This window comes from Carassius auratus, chromosome 47 (assembly GCF_003368295.1).
Source record: "Carassius auratus strain Wakin chromosome 47, ASM336829v1, whole genome shotgun sequence".
Classification (NCBI taxonomy): Eukaryota; Metazoa; Chordata; class Actinopteri; order Cypriniformes; family Cyprinidae; genus Carassius; species Carassius auratus.
This window is the reverse complement of record NC_039289.1, coordinates 7,764,797-7,787,005: the sequence shown is the minus strand read 5'-3', so window position 1 is coordinate 7,787,005 and position 22,209 is coordinate 7,764,797. Positions and strand designations below refer to the sequence as shown.

At 38.3% G+C, this 22,209-nt stretch overlaps 1 protein-coding gene across 3 annotated transcripts in view; it reads left to right on the top strand.

Moving 5' to 3' along the window:
- dennd1b (DENN/MADD domain containing 1B) overlaps positions 1–22,209 on the top strand; it is an 89,450-nt gene that overhangs the window by 18,972 nt on the left and 48,269 nt on the right. For 2 of the 3 annotated variants that reach the window (XM_026236022.1, XM_026236023.1), the window contains exons 3-5: positions 8,589–8,632; positions 20,792–20,841; positions 21,492–21,611. In XM_026236022.1, coding sequence (XP_026091807.1) covers positions 8,589–8,632; positions 20,792–20,841; positions 21,492–21,611 — 214 coding nt within the window. The other variant, XM_026236024.1, reaches the window with a different exon arrangement.

The window sequence follows — 22,209 nt, the reverse complement described above, 5'->3', positions numbered from 1 at the left end:
CAAGAAAGATTTACAGACTTGTTTCCATTGCCAGAGTATTAATATTGATGTCATATGGCCATTGCATTAGCAAGTAATGTCCCTCTTCACACCGAAAACACAAATGCTGCAATGTGCAACACATTAATGACCAGTCAAATGTTTAATATTAAGTCATGTCGCTCTTCTTGAAGCCTTTGTCCACTTTGCCAAGTGCTAAAATCTGATTGTTTTGTCCTAGCCAGCGACAAGTAATTTGTCTGTCCACAAATAACGCACAAATTGTGCGCATTGCGCCACAGTAACAGCCAGTAGGAATGTTTTGGATGCCGCTCTTGTCATTCACTAGCTTTGACACAGCGTTATATTTAGTAATTTGACAGACCATCTCTGTTGCCTTGTGGGTTCCGCAGTTTAGACTCTACTTCGATAATACTTAATACTATGATAATGACCCCTCACATATTCACAATACTTGTTGACACAGTTTATTAAACCCAGTTTGATACCAAGGAGCCATTTTAAGGTATGTTGAGGTTTTCCATCAGTATACGATGACAGCTTGGGAACTCAATCGTCTTGGCGTGCATTCGGTGTATTGGCTCTACACCCATCCCGTTTGCAGATAGACAGACAGAGGTGGTAAAAAGTGGTGTCAGCTGTGAGCTCTCTCCACCACTCACCTATTAACCTTCTTCCCCCCGGCCTCGGCTCTATCAAAGCTGTGTGTATCGACTTTTAAAGACAAGCATTCCCGGGACGTCAAAACATTGATTTGCGACTGACCTGCGCTGTCTGCGCTCGGGGCGGCGGCGTGTTGCCACGCAGCGGCGGTCCTGTCGAAGGTTAGGCATGCACGAAGCCCAGGGGGAGTCTCTGGAAGGGCCCTCCCAAGCCTGCTCTCACCCATGGCTGGGTTAACATTGGGTGCGAAAGCAAAAAAGAAAAATAGCTCGCTCCTCCGAGGTGATTTCAATTCAATTCTCACCCATTAGCTGGCGTTCGCTCCACAGTCAAATTACTTGCCGGGTTTGATGCTAGCGGGTGAGATTGTTTTCCTTGCCGTCGACGGCAGCTGATGGGTTTTTAGATTTCTTCAAGGTGTTTTCAGTGGTGGTGAGATGAAAACAGTGACGGCAATACATTGAGCTGCCACCACCTTGGCATGTTACGTCAGACTGAAAGTGCTGAGACTAAGTCTAATGATTGGTAAAGGACAGTTGAAAACAGGCTTATGCTTTAAAAGCATCATTTGAGACATTTAAATACTAATGAAATTCATCTTGTGTCTGTTGACTGTTGAGTGTATGTCTGTTCAAGGTGAAAGTTGGAGTTGGTGGTATGAACGAAATCTCATGTAATTTTCACTTCCATGGTTATTTTCACTCTAATTAATTTACCCCCAAATCCTCAATAAAGAAGTTAAAATCAAACTGAAGTAATGTGTGTACATATAACATCTTTATAAGGGAATGAACCACAGTCCAGTGAAGTATTAATAATTATGTAATCAAATCGAAAGAAAAAGATGACATTACAAAACATTTATTGTGATGTCTTTCGTTAGGAGTATAAAAACAACGTATGTTGAATTTATTGCAAAATATTCTTATTTGCGAACATATAAGTTCTAAAAGAAGATTTAAACCTGATTTGTGTTACATTATAATTAATTGATATTCTCTTTTAAAATGCATTAATATTTACAATAAGCCTTTTTTTATTTTCAGTTCACATTTTAATTTAGGTTTTAGTGATTGTTATAATGTATTTGTTTTTAATATATTTCTATCTAGCTTTAAATTATTTTTTTCAGTTTTATTAATATTAGTGCTTAAACTTATTTTAGTTAGTTGCCAAAGCAACATTTCTAATTTTCATTATTATTATTATTATTATTATTATTATTATTTTAATTTTTTTTAATGAATTTTTTAACAAATGTTTCTCCTCTGAAAGTATTACAATTGTAAAATTATAATCAAGCTGAAACATTGTATATTATTATTATTATTATTATTATTATTATTGTCATTAAGACTATTTTAAATCTGGTTACTTTTGAGTTGGCCATGAATATAACATTAGATTTGAATATGACATCAAATCAATCAATCATAGGAGTGGGTTTGCCACAATTCTCTGATTGGTGGATCATTTTAGGATTATGGGTAGTGTGGTTCTTCACCTATTGTTAAAAAAAAAAAATACAAAGCACATATTTCTCAAAGGTAGTCTGGAGATGAGTTAAATATCAAGTTCTCTGTGGAGAAAATAATTAAGATTTTTAATTCTGGAACTGGACTCTTTCGCTCTCCATACACACACCTGTGACTGTGCAGCAGCTGAATTACATGTCTATATGTGTTGTGCAAAATACTTTTTACTCATCGTGATCTATTTCAGACATCTGCCTCTGTGTTTCAAGTCTCTTGATCGCTCTCACATGTGAATCTCTCTACCGACTGACACATTTCTCCCACTGTATGTTCTATACTGCCCACCCCTAGTTGAAATGTCTGTCAAGCCCCTTCCTGTGCATGAGTGTGTGTGTGTGTGTGTCTGTTTCCATGTGCCCAGTGGCTCGGGGCGCTTCGCAGACCTGCTGGGAACAGGAGTGGCCTCAGTGTGTCAAGCCCAGGAGGGGAGGCCGTTGGGGAGCGAGAGGGCCAAGAGGGGGATTAAGCAGCCCCAGGTCTGTCACGGTGACATTTTCTCTCCCTGGCTCAGCAGCAGGGGTTGGGTTTACCCTCCTAACCTTCAACTTTCAGCCTTAACCCATTAATCCCTTTGTGTCTGCCCGCCCCGTGCAAACACACTCACAATATGGCAGCAGGGGGCTGCGGAGGCAAGGAGCCGGGGTCCCTTTGACAGCTTTCACCCACAGACAGGGGCCTTCATCTTTCTACATTCCCCAGTGTACAAACCTCCCCCTTACCAAAAACAGACAGTTGGTCGCCCAATCGGTCATTTTTACACGGTTTCCCGTTTTTGTGTGTCATTGTGTTTGGGAGGTTAATTGCTAAACACGCTCACATTTGAGCAGAAAACCCATCTTTTTTTTTCCAACGTCAGTGGGAATTAGTGTTACTTGAGCACATCAGGTACTGTCATCGTTCTTAAAAAGTGACAAAACGTTTACATCTCTGCTTTGAATACTCGTACTAGATGGCAAATATTTGATTGCACTGCGCAGATTTGAAGCCGGATCTGGCTTGTTGAAGGGACAGAGCGGGCGTTAATAATAAAAGAGCTCATCTGAATTTTTGGGGCTTTTCATGTGAGCCCCCCGTCGTGCCAAAATCCCACCGGGATAGAGATTTGCAAGTCCTTTGCCTCCGTGTATGAATAAGCATGTGTCTCAAGGTATTTTTGAATCTGTAAGAACACGGGAGCCTCCAGGATATGCAGCACAGAAGGTGCGTGGTTGGAGGGCAATGCCCCTCTATTACCCCTCCCTCTCACCTATCACTTTCTCTTGCCTCCATTTCTGCCATTGCATCTCTTTTTGTTTATTACACTTTTTTAATGTCTTTTCCCTCTTCTTACTTTTTATATCAAAGTAGTTGACGCAAGAGTTTTAACAGCAGTGTCCTGCACTGTGACATCTAAAACTGTTTCAAATTTCAGTTTATTTTCTCGTTACTCTATCTCACATGCATTTTTATGATCACATGGCATTGTTTTTTACCATTCAAAAAATTAGCGAGTTTTTAATGTGTTTGAAATAAGTATTTTGTGTCCGCCAAGGCTGCATTTATTTGATTTTATTTATTGAAAAACAACAATTTTGTGAAATTTGTGACCAATTTAAAATAACTGTTCGATTTGAATATATTTTATAATTATGCAAATGTGTTTATGTAATGCAAAGCTGAAATTGCTGTCATATTTGGTAAATTGAATGCATCCTTGGTTTAATAAATGTTTTAATTTCTTTAAAAAAACAGTCTGACCCTAAACATTTGAATGGTTGGATGAATGAATCAATGAATGAACCGAGTGAATGAATGAATGAATGAACGGAGAGTGAATGAATGAATGAACAATCGGAGAGTGAATGAATGAATGAATGAATGAATGAACGAACGGAGAGTGCACAAATGAATGAACGAATGTACAATGAATCAAACTGGCTCACAGTTAATTGAATCATTTGTTTGATTCACTCTACAGTTGGCTCCCTGTATGTGCAAATTCATTACAAAGTTGTGTTGTTTTATTTTATCATTGTCATTTTAGTATTTTGTTGAGTTCCAATTCCAGTTTAGTTATGTTTTGATCAATTACATTTTAAGTTATTCGAAAAAGGTCTTATAAATGATAAGCAGTCACAGCATTTGAAAATACACTGTCATACATTTAAAGATTTTACTGTCAGCTACCCATCATTCTGTCTGTCTCTATCCATATCTGTTCTTTCTGTTCTCTTTCCCTCTCTGTCCCTTGTGTTCCTCTTTCTCTCCCTGGCATTGGTTCCCATCCTCTCACCCATAAAATCAGCATAAAATTGACCTGACTCTGCCAGATCAGATGGAGGAGTTGGGTTTCAGATCCCTGGAGAGAAGGAAATTCAGTCTTTGTAAAAATATTATAAGACAAGGTCCGTGAAATCTCACAATGGGATTATGTAATGCACCTTTGTCAGTCTTTCCACCCCCCCCTCTCCTCTCTGAACTCTGGTCAGCACAGGTTGAGAATACACTGGCTTATTTACATTTGTCACACAGTGCAACGTCTAGGGTAGATTCTGAATAGAAGTGAAAACACAAAAAAACTGGTTAGGTTATCAAAAAATCCATCTGGTGAAGGAAGGTTGGAGGTTGAAGTTGGGTTCATGCCCGACATGTTAAATCATCAGACTGTTCATTCTTCTAGCCAGTGCTTCATCTGACATCGGTTCCAGCACAGCAGAACTGAATCATCTGCACTGTAGCTGTGTGGATTAGATCAGAATGCAGAAGCAAGAGTTTCATTTCAGATATGATGGGAAGTTCATATTGTTAGTATCTAAACTGATGCTGACATGAAAGAGGAAACGGTTAACATGCGAATGCTATAAATTTAACATGACTCATTGATATAGCTGCTGTTTGTTTGTCTCTATATACTAAAAACGTACACTGCTGCAGCTAAATCTGATTGTCGGTTGACCTTTTGGTGCTTAATCCTGTTCTGTACACACACAGTCCACTTATTTTATGGGCGTGTCAAGCGCATTTTACAAAAGAATTGACTCGTGGAAAATTCAGGTAGTGACATGCACGTTTACAGAAATTCTACACAGTGTGTACGGAACCACGCTGAACAACCAGTTGTAGGCCTGTCACGATAACAAATTTTGCTGGACGATAAATTGCCCAAGAAGTTATCGCGATAAACAATAATATTGTCCTTCTAAGACCAGTTTCAACTAATATAAAGATAATGGCATAATAACGCAGGTACACCTTTTCAAAGATCAATTAACGTATTTTATGGCAGATTCAGAGCAAGAAATAACATGTTGACTTTGTGTGGCTTAAAATTAATTAATTTTGTATGTTATATTATGTTTATATGTCGTTAACCGAAAGTAAACATTTTGACCGATGTAGGGCCATTCACATATCATGTTTTTTGGGCGCTCAAGTTCGTTATTTCAAATGCGGTATGCACGCTCATAATGGAAGAGATGCGCTCATTTTTTTCCATACGCGTCCGCCCCACTTCTAGTTAAAAACATCTAAACTGTTCAGAATGACGCAAGCGCACCAGGTCATGTGACAAGAACCAACTCAATCAGCTTCCTTCGAGGTGAAATTCCCCGTTGCACCAAAACACTGCAGAGTTACTTTTCTTCGTAAATAAATCTTGTAACCGAGTTACAGCAAGGGTTTTTCGGTGGTGGAAATTACTAAAATTTCCTTGTTGAAACGGTTTATAAAATATATGTTTTATCGGGCGATTAATTGATTTATCGACTATCGCGACAGGCCTAACCTGTTGTTTTGAAATTCTTATCAGAGTTGTTTCTCTCTTCTGTATGCACAGTGAACGAGGTACGTCGAGACTCATTAGTGTTGCCAGATCACGCTAGAAAAAAAAAAGAAAATGAGGAACGAGTCCATAATAAACTTAAATGCTTTATTATAGAAATAAGCTACATGCCAAAATATTGTGACATTCACGTGCATACTTAAATATTATTTTCATAAACTGGATCACTTTATGAGCTGTGCTCAAACAAAAAACAAACAAACAACCCAAAGACGCTGATAAAAGATACATTTTAATAAGTGGATGTGGCAACCCTTAAAACTGAAACAAAAGACGATGCTTCTGTTTAGAGTGATTAAAATCTGAACATAATATGCTTTGGTAAAAAATATTAAATAGTAAACAATTGAGATGCCATAATGTTGCTGTAGTTATTGTTGTGTCCGTAATCACAACTTCATAATTTCGGTACATAAGCAAAACAGTCATTTATGGGATTCACTCTTGTATTTAAATGCGGTTGTCACTCCTGAAACTTTATAATATGTGTGTGGCCCTGGAGTGTTGTGGGTGGTTGCTCAGGAGTTGCTAATTGGTTGATAATGTGTTCTAGGTGGTTGCTATGGCATCGTTAGAGTGTTATAAATGATTTGGCTTATTTCTCCACTAAGAAGGTTCATTATCAATAGTGTAGCAATATATGAAGCACAGCTCACACAGAAGTCACTTTTAAACCAAGCAGCTTTCTGTTGGTCAGTGCCCAAGTCTGCTTGACAAACTTGAAAATTATTACAATTTAGATGGGGAAATCTTTCATCCTTATGTGAAACTCCAAGTGGCATGATTTCTGTTGAGCGGATTCGCCTGTGAAATTTTGCTGAGCAACCGTATATGTGACCACACATCGAGTCCTGTGTCATATTTGTTGAACTAGTTCTGTGTGATCATCTAATCTCTTCTGAGAGCATATTTATCTTTCATCAAAGAGGATATTTGAGCTTCCTGTATCAGACCAGTCTTTGATGCAGGGTTCTAAATCAACTTAAAAGGAAAACTTTTGTTTGGTTGCCAGATATTTCTGATAGTTCTATAGCAAACCATTGATTCACTGATTCATTGTGAAATTTTATTCTTAAGAATGAATCAAATACAGATTATTTTGTATTCTCAAACAATTTCTTGACAGAAATGATCCCTAGGATAGTTCTAAAGACAACACTTGAATTAAATCCCAATCTCTGAAAACAAATGTTCTCAGAAATAATCATATATATCCTCTTAAAGTTAGGATAACCTATAACTTGTCTTAAAACCCCAAAGGTAAGATGTTAAATGACAAGTAGAGCCAGTAGTGATGAAAACGGTGTGCACACTTATTATGGTTATTATGGTAATCTTCAGGCAGTGCAGAAAGAACTGAAAGTCTTCAGCAGGAATTTGCATACAATCAGAAAAATGTTCAAGAATTACACTTCATCTTTATTTAATTTATCTGAATTATAGTCATTGCTTTCTTGAGATTTTCATGAAGCTGTCCCCTATTTCTAGTTTTATTTTTTCCATAAAATAGTTGGAATTGTTAATAACATGAATTAATAAGCCTAGTTATTGAAAAGTATGCTCAGGAGAAAACATTGCATATAGAGGTGGTTTCTTTGCAATGTCTATAGCACACAATACTGAATCAAAGTATGAATTGTGAAGAGTGCAAAAATTCCCATCTGTGTTGTCATAACACTTGAGTCTGTTTGTGTGTGTCTGTGCACCAAACTCATTGTCTGGTTTCAGGGTCCTCTCATTGACCTTCAGCAGACATTGAGTTGTTGTCTTGTGGTCCAAGTCCGTGTGGAGGCGTCTGCACTCTGCAGTTCTGCCTGTCGTGTCGTTTTTTTAAAGTCTGCACACATTTATTTATGTGAGATCATGGAGTTTTACCAAAAACCTAGATATTACTGAGCTGTTTAAAATGATTAAAAACTATATGAAACACTGCTATGATAATATTGAGTTATATGTTATGTCAGTAACTCTGTATCAAACACTGGTTTACATAATTACATATTTTCATAATAAATATATAAATACAATTAAATTATACATTATCATTATTAATATTATTGTTATATAAAACTACAAAATGATTATTTTATTTTTATTTATTTCATTAATATATAAATATACATTATATATCAAATAGAAATAAATATTAATTAGACTGATTGTTAAAATATAGCCTATACCGCACGTGCACACACACACACACACACACACACACACACAAACAGTAAAATTATTTTAATTAATATAATCCATATATTTAATTATTATAAAAAAATATTTTCAGTATAAATTTCAATGTGAACATTTATATTTTTAAACTACTTCAGTAAATGTTAAGCAGCGGCTCGTCACACATCTGCTGTTTCTGCAGGTAGGGGAGTATTGTCTGTGTCTCTCCTCTATATAAGCGGATGGTATTTGCATATGCAGAGCGTTCCATGCCTCCGCTGGCTGCCGCGGTGTGCCGACACATAGGAGAATCCACCCTTGCTCCCACCCCCTTCATTAATATGTATGTGTTCTGAACGGTGCGTGGTTGCTGATTAATGCTGTCTGTCAATTTCTTCCAGATCCGACCGTGCTGTGGAAGTTCCCTCAGGACTTTGGAGACCAGGTTGGAGACAGAGGAACTTTTTTTTTCTCTCCACAAACCCCCCCCACACCACCACCACTCCACCAGCACCACATCCACGACCCCTCCTGCTCCTAAAGGCTTCCCTCCTTCCTCTCTTCCTTCATTTTCTCCATCTCTCGCTCTCTGCCATGCAGTGTGATGTTGCTGATAATGAAATGCAATGAGCAGGGCTTCAATAAGCGTTGTTCTGGTAATTATCAGCTGGCTGTGATGTGAATGAGTGCGGATGGAGCTTCTTTGTACGCCCACTGCTGTTTCTCAACACCTGTACAGCTGTGTGTCGCTCATGAGTTGATAGTTGATCACACTAGTAACTAATAGAGAGTGATATACGAGCCTAAACAGTCGATATTTGGCTGTTTTGAGAGAAGATCACTTCACATTCTACCTTGTGTCTACTTCAAAATGTATTGTTTTTATTATTATTATTATTATTATTATTAATATTTTTAAATATTCATTTAAAAATTTGTTAAAATATTTTCTAAATAATTTAATGATATTAATATTTTGTCTGATGGTATTTATTTTATTTAAAAAAAAAAATTTAAAATGAAAATATTTATTTTCATTCTTATGAATATTATGAATAATCAAATGATTCAGCAGCTTGGAGTACATTTATTTGTTGTTTAATTAAATAATTAAATAGTAAACAAAGATGGATGGATGTTTACTTTTTTATTTAAATGCTGATTTAAATATGAAATGTTACAAATATGAAAATGTATGATTATTTTACTTTTTAATTTTAAATTTAAATTTTTCGAAACAGTTAAATTATATATATATATATATATATATATATATATATATATATATATATATATATATATATATATAATATAATATATATATATTTTAAAGGTTTACATTTTTTAAAGGTTTAAATTAGATTTTATTTAATAAAAAACTATTTTATTTCAAATTGTGCACATATGAATATCTATATTAACATAGATTATAGAACATTACATTTATAGAAAATCTTTTTTATTACAAATATACATTCATCTATCTATCCGTCTATATATTAAAAATCATTTGAGCATTAATTAGAAGTGCTTTAAAAACCTTAAAATCTTTATTATTGATCATTTTCCTAATTACACTACTTTCAAGTAGGCATTGCAGACGTTTGTGATCAGTAAAAGCAGAATTGAAATGTTTGCATCTGTGTTGTTGTCCAGAGCTTCAGTGTAGTTCATGTCTTGTGTGTTCTCTGCACAAGGAGCAGTGGCTCTGATCCTGGGTCATAGTGCACTGCTGCAGTTTTCACACTTCTTCTGCTCGCTCGGCCTCAAGGTCTCCATGCACAAGCCTCTCCTCTCGCACAAAGCAAATCGGATGGTTCATTATGAACTAAAATCAGAATGAAAGAAGGAAGACATGACCGTCTTTGGCTTTCATGTGCACTTTGGTCTTCATTAGTCTGTTGCAGAGATTCTTCAGAAACTCTTTTCTTGGCCTGCAAGAACAAAAAGTGTTAAAAAAAAAAAAAAAAAAAAAAAACTCACATGTTAGTACTCCCGAAAAGTCTTGTTTGGTGACATGATGGTTTCTAGTTTAAGATGTGTACAGATGGATCGGCCTTTTCCACACTGACATAAAGGCTTTCATTGAGTCGCCTCATTACCAGGATTAGGCTCTTTTTGCGTTTTTGCACGGCTGCTCCCTCTCTAGCCGCCGAAATCCTTTTTTTCCCCCAAGTTAGCCAGCATATGGCAGCAGCAGCTCCGATCTCTACAGGCCTCCTTTGTTTATCCTCTTATTGTTGCGGTGCGTAATGACAGTTGTAGGCCGTAGATCGGGGTGGAGGGGTTACTTTACCCCAGGGGAGCGAGAGAGAGAGAGGGCAAGGGAAGAGACTGAGACAGACAGGACTGTGGATTATGGAAATATGAATTGATTTTTTATCCTCCTCTCTTCCACTAGCCACTCTTCTCGAATATGGAGTCTAAATGAGAGAGTGAACAGACTGGAGGCTGGCTCAGAGGGCGGCGAAAAATGAAGTGCGATCCCTCGGCCCCAGAGACTCACTGTGGCCGGCCGCGGTCACCTACAGCTGCCATGTGGAGCTGTTAAAGCGCCGTATATATCTGAATCACAAGGAGGCCATTTTTACAAATGAAGCCGACAGATGGAAAAGCGAGACTTTATCGCCCCGATCTCTCTTAGAGCTCTTTCCGGATGTCAGTTTAAAGGGAAAAAGAAAAGAAAATAAACTGATATGCATATGCAGGTTATTCTTTCTTTTTTCTTGTTTCTGTGCTTGCCATAGAAACGCATTTATTGGACGTTATTTGAAGTTATTTGAAAGGGTTTACTATGAAGCAGCTCATGTTTTCACTGATGGCAGGTTAAGGAGCAGCGGCTTGTTAATAACTGTATGTGCAGAGGATGTGTTGCACTACCTTGAGCCCTTTATAGTCTTGTGTGCTCGTCAGTTTGTGGTCTGTGTATGATCTCTCATATATATATATATATATATATATATATATATATGTATATATATGTGTGTGTATATATATGTGTTTATATATATATATGTGTATATGTGTGTGTGTGTGTGTGTTTATGGTGTGTTCGCTTCTCATTGCTGTGTGCGTGCACTAAGATGGGTTAAATACAGAGCACCAATTCAGAATATGGGTTACAATACTTGGCAAATGTCACGACTTTCACTTTCATATATATATATATATGTGTGTGTGTGTGTGTGTGTGTAAACTGAATAATATTATGTAAACACCCTTTTATTTTGGAGGCTATTAATTGATTTGACCAATGTATTGTACGTTATGTTATCAAATTGATTAATCACATCCAAAATTAGTTTGTTTGTACATAATATATGTTTACATGATATATGTGTGTGTACTGTGTATAGTTATATCTATATATAAATATACGCGTGTATTTAAGAAATATTTGTAATCTATATTTTTATTTAATTTAATTGATGTGAATGTTATGTTATCATTCTTTAATAATCTAATGATTGTTCAACTTAGCTTTTTATATCAAAAGGAACAGTTAATGAAGAACATGAAATTATGTGAAGGCGAGGGGGAAGAAGTGTCAATACAAATTTTTTTGTAATTACAAATTACTTATTATTATTATTATTAGATTTTTGTGTTTATTATTATTATTATTATTATTATACATTTAAAATAACATGATAATTCCAGCTTTCTTTTTTTTAAGGATAGGAAATGATGAAGAAGATTCAAGGGTACATAACATACACAGTTTCACCTAATCTCATGTTAATCTTAAGAACTTATAGAGTAGTACTGCTTCATCCATACATCCAAAAAGTCTTTAGTTTTATCATATTTATAAAAGAAAAATACAGCTTTCCGATTCTTACCGGAAAAAGCTGAGAGCCGTGAGCAGAGCTATTATACTGATGTTTCGTGTTGTTTCCATTAACATATATTCACTTATGTGCTGTTTTCCAACAAAATACAGAAATCTGATGCAATTGTACTTACATGAATGGGGTCTTTTATCACAGGGACAGCTACATGTTTTAATAGCAAATGATGTACAAATCCAGCATCGACTTGGGCCTTGTTTATAAAACATTCGTCGCTCAAATGGCCAGAGCACACAAACGCACTTGATACACTCCGTTGCTGCCCCGGAAAAACCAACTGATCCTATGCAGCGCTTCTGACGATTTTGAAGCGCATTGATGTGCTCGGTCTCGCTCTCCTCTGGGAAATGTGTGTGCATGGGCACGCTTTTCTGGGAGAAATGCTCAGATAAGGACTTCCGTTCTCGTTTACGTCATTTAGATCCACGATCAAAAAAAAAAAAGTCGAAACTTGTACCAACCCGTAATTAAGATTTTTCGGCACAGAAATTCTCAGTAATTCTTCATATTTTTTACAACTTTGGCCAGGTTTAGCATGAGAATCCATCTCTTTAACACCGTAAACAACTCTGAATACACGAAACACCATTGTACCCCCCCTTTAATAAATCTGACTAAACATGTCATCTGAAATCTGATAGGGGGAGCCTTTTTCGAAATTGTTGCAAAATAGCCAATGTCCAATGGCCACACATCAGTCAAATTCCATGTTAATGTTTCAGATTTCTACATTTCAGCTGTAATTCATTTTATGTAATTATTGAATAATTAAGTAGCAGGTAATCATTTTGTCTTGTTTATCTATCTCCAATTTTACCTTTAACTTTGACCTTATCATGCCCATCCTTAAGATTTGCACATTTCTCCAGCGTTGCTTTGTATTCCGAAGGGAATAGTGCAGTGCTAACATGACATTCCAAGCCACCAGCGGAGTGTGCTTGACCTGATGGATGTTGGAGAGTTTCACAGGAGTCTCCAGATGTCACCCAGCCCTTCATCTCCTTAGTTAGGCGGCAAACCGGCATGCTGAGTGAAGCTACAGCTCATGTAACAAAGCGAGAAACTGTGTCCCCTGAGCCTCGCGGGGCAAATATTTGTCTAGCTTTGACACAGTGTACAATCATATGCCCCAAGCCTGACACTTCATGATTGGTAGCCTTTCCCCCATGCTTCACCCCCTCCTGTGCAGGATATGCACCAGCAGCCCGGGTGGAAGGCCAACCAGCGGAGCATCGCCAAGGAGCACGAAGAGCACCGAAATGGTTTCAATGCTTTAAAAAGAAGGGCATGTGCGAGATGAGCCCTGATTGAGGACAACATAGTCTGCTGTAGCTGGAGGAATGAGAATGGGGCAATGCCTTGCTCATTTGGTATCCCTTACTTATCTTATTTTGGAGATTTTTCTTTAGCTCAGATCTCCAGAGAGTGGGTAATGTGAGGGCCAGGCCCAGTTAGTCTCTCACTAAGGCCACGCTGTTGCCCGTGGCATCTGATTACCCTGACCTTAGGGCTTCGAGAACGGGAAAAAGTGTTCTCCTCATGGTTTTATCTGTTGGCAGTGCCAAAAACGCTGGAGGGTGCTTGTAGGAAACAACCTTTATAACATCGGACGTCTCAGACATTGACTTATCAAGAAAGTGACATCTTGCAAAAAATAAAAGGATATTTTCGACTCTCTCACGTCCTCTTTGAATGTGGAACGGGGTGATTGGTCACACATCGGTTTTACTTCCCTCTGCAGCCACATAGTTTCGGTACACCTAATGAACTGAAATTAAGAACTGCACAGCAATCTTCCATTTTTTTAAAATGTTATCATTAAGCAAACCTGAGCTTTAGATGCGCATTGCGCGACAAACCTCAATCGAGGAAGGAAATGCTTATCATTGGCCCAAAGTGGAGGATGTCCTGGTCAGGTGGAGGAAGAGATCGACAGAGAGAGAGAAAGAGAGAGCGTGAGGGGGTGGTGGTTGCGTTTCTCAAAGACTCCACACGCTTGATGGATCTTCTTGCCACAGCTGAGAGAAAGAGAGCGAGCGAGAGTGAGTGAGCGAGCAAGCGATTGCGCACTCCAATGGGAGTTGACAGCTTAAACGCAGAAAATCCCCCAGGCCACTTGGCACTCAATTAATGATGTTTCTGGCTCTGCGGTTCTCGGGCATATGTAGCTGAATCATGGCTTGGCCCAGAAGAGTATCAGATCAGTTGTGTATTGTAAAGAACAAAAACCGCTCACCCGTCACATTAATGTATTCAACGCAGAGCATTTTGGAGAATCTCCTCTCTTGCATTTGCTTTCGAAATGAAGTGAAACCTTCTTTTTTGTACACCATTTTAGTAGCCTGAATATCACAGAGACTTGTGGGTAGGCTTTTTTCAATTTGAACCACCTAGAAACCACCCGGAACACCCTGGAAACGTCCTAGCAACTACGTAGCTCATTGATTGCGCAAATTGGCTTATGAGTAAAATGGAATTCAATCTCTGTAATAATTTGGAATATCAGGAATACACTTTTTTCTTATTTACATTTCACATTTTTGCCTCAGAGGCCAGTTTTTGTTTTTTTCGCTGAAAACTCTGGTTTCCAGTGTCCACAGGCCTAGTGAAGTTGAGATTACAAGGCTTGGGGTGTTTAGCGTGGAGGTTGTGTATCCACACTGCCCCGTGTCTCTTCCCAGCGGTCATGTCACACACTTGTCAGTTCTTTAAGTGGGCAGAGGATCAATACATCACCTTCTACATTTCCTTAAGCAGTCTCACACAGGCGGCGTATTTTCACGGGATAGAAATAACCTCTGTGCCAGCACACTGAATATTAGCTTCTTAACACCTAAGGGTCAGCGCAAGAAGCCACGAAAAAAAAGGAAGATGAGGGCTAAAGAAGAGAAATCAACCACCTCCCGCTCAGCTCGGTTCGTTTCAAGTGAAAATGTAATGCCCTGTGTCAATTTGAAACTCTGGAAGAGCTACCCCTTTAGCGCTTTTCCTCGGTCCAGGGGCGAAGTCGGCACTTATTAAAGGCGTGTAGTGCAGGGTCAAAAGCGGCAAGCCAGCAGCATACGATTAAAATGTAATGAAAGGAATCTCGGTTGGAGATTTGGAGATTTTATCCCCATTGATGTGCTGTTGCATCAGACAGCATTGCTAATAGAGAAAATACGCTTTAAGCTACAGCAACTCAAAACTGCATGACCATTATATTGGTGGACATGGTCTTATGTTCTGAGAGCAGACATTATTCATTTTAGATTTTTAATTTAATATCATATTGTTGGCAATATAAAGCTTATTTCTAAAAAATGTTTTTGTTTAATAACAAATCTAAAGAATAAATTGGCAATTGTGCAAATTTTTATTTCATTTGATTGTTGAAACTTGCCAAAAAATTGTAAAGAATAAAGTAGTAGTTACAGTTAATCTTAATTAATGCTTTGTCTTTACCATTAAGTTTTTTAAAAGACTAAACCTAAAGCATAGAGAGTAAATAAAAAATTGTTTCAATCAACCAAACAATAAATCAATCAGTCAGTCACTATTGCTGCAAATAAATAAGCAATTACAAGAAATTAACTCAAATAAATGATTAATAGTCGCAATTGTAAGATGAAGTAGCGCATATGAGAAACAGAGAATGTTGCTAAATAAAGTGGCAATTTTAAGTTGACATTAATTAATGGTTTTTCCTTAACCATGACATTTTCACGAGAAACGTATATGTTCCGGAAACATTTCTAGAAAATATGTTTACAAGAAATAAAGTTGCAATATTGAGATACATATATATAACATTCCCACTTTGCAAAATATAGTTTTAGTTTTGAGAAGTAGTTACAGTTGTCCAGTACAGATGGTTTTTCCTTAACCTTGAAGTTTTCTGAAGAGATTTAGGCAATGAGAGTAATGATTGAGTCTTCTGGTTGAGAACACATTTTTCATATTGCAGATAAAGATGGACACTAAAATTGTAGGTGGAACCAGAGTCATATCTAGACCGGAATATCGGTAAGCAAATGCCTAGCAACCACATAGCGCTGTAAAACCTTAGCAACCACCACCAATATTCTAGCATCAACAAGGCGAATTTCGCAGATGACCAGCACTCACGGTTTCTTCAGAAAATTTAGAGCTGTTTTTTTGTTTTTGTAATAGTAGATGCATTTATTTGATTTTAGACTCAGTAGCGCTTTCGTCATCATAACCACGGGGTGCTGAATGTGTTACGGCCGCGTTCTTTGACACCCAGAGAGAGAGGGGTATGGAGTAAGAAGATGCAGGACTTAATTGGGGTTTGGGGGTACAGTGAACACTGACCTGTGGGGAGATTGGGTTTGAACCTGTCACTGGGATCTGGATGCCGTCAGCACGGTGGCTCTGCCAGTCTCTCTCTCTCTTTCTTCAGACACACGCACACACACACACACACTTCTCCCCTGCTGGAGACAGTTCCATAGCGCCGTGTAGACCTGCTGGCTGGCAGAATTTTTAAAGAGCATGGAGGTTTAAAGACAGAAACCCCTAGGGAGGAATCCCACCAGCTTGGAAAGAGAAAAGGGGGAGTTTGCTGTCTCTCTCTCTCTCTATATTCCTGTCTTTCTCTCACCTCATCTCTCTCTTCTCTCCTATCTCCGTCTGTCTGCCTGGATGCTTGCCTGTCTATATCTCTCAGTTCTCATGCTTTCTCTCCCTTTCCTTCATTCTGCCTCTTTCTCCTTCTATTTCTCGCCACATATCTCTCGTACCCCCTCCCTCTTTCATCCCAGTATTGACAGAATGAAGAAATGCTTTTCGCTCGTCCGGAGCACCACTTAGTTCCCACTTACACCATCTTTCTCTCTCCCTTTTCTCTCTCTCCCTCCCTCCCTCCCATTCCTGTTTTGCTGTTCCCATCTAAATATTCAACTCTACCATTCACATCACCTAGTAACATGTTCATGCTGCAGCTGAATGTGGCCTGAATTGGATTTTTTCCCTCACAGATGTGACGCATCTTTTTTTTTTTTTTTTTTTTTTTTTTTTTTTTTTTTATATATATGGAAGTCAGTTTCAGAGTAAAAAATCGTGGTAATGAGAAGTAAGTGTTCGATGAAGTAGAATAAGAAATGGCAGCAGTTTTGAGAAATAAAGTATAGACGTGAGATAAAAAGACACAATTGTGCAACTAGCTATAGTAGTTACAGTTGTGGCAAATGACATTGCAAGTGTGCAAAATAGTCCCAACTAGGCGAGATCAAGCTGAAGACTTTCCAAAGTTGAGACATGGTTGCAGTTACCAGACATAGTTGAAGTTGTGAGTTATAAAGTTACAATTTTGAGAAAGTAGTTATTTTTGGAAATGGAAAAGTCTGCAAATTATGAAAAAAAATAAGTTGCAGTAATGGAAAATAATCACAATAAAGTAGTTTGCTTTGTAATTGTTAAATTGATAAAGTAGCATTTATGAGATATAGATGAAGATGTGGAAAATATAGTTCAAATTTTGAAACGTACTGCTGTGCAAAAATCACAATTTTGCTAAATAGATTTGAAATTGTGAAAAATAGTCGCAAATGTGCAAAAAAATAAAAGTTTATCTATTGAGAAATAGTTACAATTAGAAGACATATTTTGCAAGAAATGCTTGCAATAGCCAGAAATAGTTGTGATTGAGAGTTAAATAGTCTCAGTTTTGGGAAATCAAGATATATATGTGTGTGTGTGTGTGTGTCTGTGTGTGTGTGTGTGTGTGTGTGGGTAAAATTCTATAGTTTTTTAAAGACCGTATGATTAAGAGCAAAAATTCTAAATATTTTTTTTTAAATCCCATCTGGGCCAGTTTGATTTTAGAAATAAATTGCGTGCATGATTTATTTATTTTTTCATTAATGTCACGATCGAACTACTAGATGTTCATCGTAATTACACTTTTGAAAGCAAGTTTGTAGACACTCTGAGGTGTCTGAAGACCCGGTGTCCGTGTTGTGTTTCCACTATCTCTGGCTCTAATCGTGCACCCATGCCATCAAAATGGGGCAGTTTGGCTTGCGGTATGAACGTCATTGTTATGCAGAAGCCGAGTGAAGCAGCACATCCCCTGATATCTGTTGCTGCTGATGCCAGTGCTGAATCTCCTGCTCCCATCCAGCCCAAGAGAAGCTCCCTTCCTCTGCAGGGAGTTCAGGGAGGGAGCGGTAGTGTCTCCCGTAGCGTGGGGTGGTAATAAATGCTGAGAGAGAGAGATAGTGGTAGAGGAGAGAAAGAAGCTGTGATTGCAGGCCTCCGCAGTTGGACCGGGGGGAATGGAGACTGCTGTCTCATTGAGTGATATCCCTGTCTCAACAGTAAATAAATAATGCAGCCTGCAGAGTTCACCCTGCCTCCTTCAGTGAGTTGTAAATGCATTAGCTGTTTTATATTCTTTTGTCTTGGGAAAATGCTTGGTAGGGAGGCTGGGAAAGGGGAAAAAACAGTACAACCACACAACAGGAACGATAGCGACTAACGTTACACCTCTGCACACGATCTGACTCTACTCCCAAAGCGCGCTTTGGTATGGTCCCTTGATCACCTAGATGAATAGTAAAAAAAAGGTGTCTAATGCACATGCGTACTGAGATTTAGATCTAGTAAAACCTTGAGGAGAATTATGAGAATATTTCACCATTCGTCTCAATGTTCCACCCTGAAAAGACTTTTTCTTCTTTGGATAACCTCATCAACCTTTCATTCAACCTTCCATTTCATTCAGTTAATATGACTTGCACCCAAAACCATTCTATTTTAAACCTGTGTGACTTGGTTCTGCAGAACACATTTTTCTAGGCCCATACAGAGTCAGTGGGATCCAATCTAGTTGTTTTGGAACCTTTTGACTTTAATTGTATAGAAAAACTTCTTTTGTTTTCCTCTCAATCTTTCATTTCAAGAGCACTTTTTTTTATGATCCCAATGGCAAAATCAAGTACTGTGAATGCCATTTCATGCTGACGTGCAATGAAAAGTTTAAAAGGCACAGGCTTTGAGTTTCATTGGTCGTAATTCTGGCTTTTCTTGCAGTTATTTAATTCTTAGACCATTTCAATTGACATGCCATTATGAATGCGTTCATTCTGCTGCATGTTGTTACAAATATCACCTTTTGTTTAGTCCCAATGTTATTTCCAGCGTGAATTCCCAATGCAAGTTCCTGACAAGCAACTGGGATTGACAGCAGCGACCAGTGTTGACTGGCGTCAAGCAGGCCAGTGTGGGTCTCGCGACAACTTCCGCATCTACCGAAGAGACGATTTTATTTGCATTGCATCCGTTTGCATACGCTTCTGCACTGCTTGGCATAAACACTTGGGGGAAGCGCCTATAGGAGTTAATGATAGTAGCAGTCACATACTGCGGCATCGGGCTTGCGTACGTGTGACAGCTTTACTGACGCACAGTCATCCGCCGCGCCACGACACGGCGAGGATGTTTCTGCCGCTGCCAACGTTCCTCTCTCGCCTGCCAGAGCCTTCAATCTCCTCGCCGCTCTCTGTATCACATACTAACTCTCACTCCGTCCCCCCCCCCATCAGCACCACCACCTCCCACCGAGAGAAACGGCAACCAGTCATCATCCGCACCTGCATATATATATGCACATAAAAACAGACACCCTCGCAGACTCATGCACCTTGAACGATTAATTTAGTTTTAAAGAGTAAGGGTATGAAACCTGCATTTGAACTACCCAGCTGCCCTCAAACACACCCGCACAGTGCATTTGAATGGTCGCAGCTTGTTATACATTGAGCAGGGGATCACTGGCAGTTCCCCATGGCTGGTCTACAGCGCAGGACTGGCCAGACGTGGCTAACCCATATGGCTATGGAAATCCATATGCTACTCTGGGGCTGTGCGGGAAGGTAAAACCCCAAAGGCTGGGCCTTCTTCTGCCCCCCTTCTATCATTCCCTCACCTCCTCTGAACCCCTGGTGCTGCTCAGCCATTGTTCCTGCAATCTGCCGTCCCCACACCTCTAGCGAAACGATCAATGAGCTAATGGCCGCTAATTATTTTAGCCTCTGACCACCCTCCCCTTTACGTCAGCGCGATGTCGTTTCCCTTTAAATCCATTTGTTTGCTCATTCATTTACCAGGTATTCTCCTGCCTAATCAATTGTTATCAGAATAGTCATTTCATCTGATTTATAGAGTTTGCTTTACAAATCTCGCGGTTCTAATGAACTTAGGATTTTCGTCTGGCGGACAAAAAACGTGAGAAATTAGTTTGTCAGCTACTGTGTTTTACTTAATGAATGGTTATTTGGTTAATTTGACTCTAGACAATACTCCGCTTCTTAGCAACCATTTAATAATGAAATAAAATAAAAATCAGCTATGCAGTTTGTCTTTTTTGGCTTGAGACAATATGCAACTATCTAGAACATTTTTAGCAAGTATTTAGCAATGCAATTAAAGTATTTAGTAAAACCAGTAAAAAAGTTCTGATTAACATGTATTCCTTTTGAAGTTAAATCGTTACTAAACCCAATTTGTGCTGCAAACATAAATAATAGATAAGATCATGCAGTTTAAGAAAATGTGTGCTTTTACTTTTCGAATCAGTTGGGTTTATGACACTCTGGCAACCTATTATATCACATCATTCTCTTTATCAAGTCATTTCATGCCATAACCATTCATTAAGGCTTATCCTTAAATTAAATGCAAGTAATACTGTTAGCGAACAATAACATGATTTGAATGGCTCTTAATGTCTTTTATTTGCTTCTTTTTAGGAGGTCCTGCAGACAGTGCCTAAGTTCTGCTTCCCATTCGATGTTGAAAGGTAGGACGTCCTTCATGCTTCCGGAAAATAAGTTAATCGATGCTGTGTGAATTGGGGGAAAATGAGGATGTTTGTTTATCCAGCACGCGAGGCTGTCGTAAATGACTCACAGGGTGGTTCCAGTAGCACCGTACTTCTGTTTCTAATGTCAGACCTTTCACTGAGAGGTCCACAGAAATAAAGCAGCTCTATAGAAATTAAGATCTCTGCCGCCAGTATACAATGTTTGTTTGCTCGTCTGTCCTAACTGGCATGATTTTAGACACGTCTCGTGAATAAGTGTTTGTGTGTGTGTGTGTGTGTATGAAAAATGGAAATCTCAGTTGTATAGTTTGTGTGCTGTGTGAGAAGTTCACTTCCTTCCGGCTGAAGCTTTGTTGCTGCCATCTAGTGGAGATAAACTACACTCTCACCATTGGTTCAGTTCTCACAGCCTTAAATGTAATAGAATCTTTCTGCTAGCAAATGGATAGGAAATTAGTGAATGTTTCTAGCATGTTTTTGTTTTTAAAATTTAGCTTGATATGAAAATGCTCAGTTTAAGTCACCGTCTAATACAGTGTTTCCTTCAAATGTGATTGAAATGTATTTGAATATTAATAATGATAAAAATACTTTGACTAATTGTGTGTGTGTTTGGTGGACTGCAGAGTGTCGGAGACTCAGGTGGGCCAGAACTTCACCTTTGTGCTCACAGACATTGAGAGCAAGCAGAGGTTTGGCTTCTGTCGGCTCACGTCCGGCTGCAGGGTCTGCATCTGTTTGCTCAGGTGAGAGATCTTTTCTGATTCATTGTTTTATTCATTTATTGGATTTTGCAGTGGATGATTTTTCGTTTTGCCAATCTGCTTCACAAAATCATTTCATATCAAATAAATAAGGAGGGATTTCACTTTCATTATCAATAATTTACTATTAGTATATCATAAATAGATAGAAAGTCTGATGGACTGAAGTGACATTTTTTTTTTTTTTTCATTTTAAAGAAAAAAAATTCCAAATAAATTCTAGATTTTGAAATAAAGGGCTTAGAAGCAAACTATACTTCAGTTTTATTAAATAATAATAAACACCGATAGGAATGCTCCTTGTGTTTGTTTTTATTGGATCATAAGGTGCTCGATCATATATTCAGAATGAGCTGTTCCACTGAGATTGGAAAGCTAGATATAGAAGACTGTGTTACATAAACGATAAACCGGTGTATTTAATAATACAAATACATTTAGTAATTCAGAGCAGCTCAACTGGGACATCTCACGTTTTCTCCCTCCGTCTACATGGTATTGATGGACAATCGCAGGTTTATTATTGTCATGATGAGCTCCTGTCGAGATCTCTCCTCCTCCCACCCCGGCCAGGATGCCC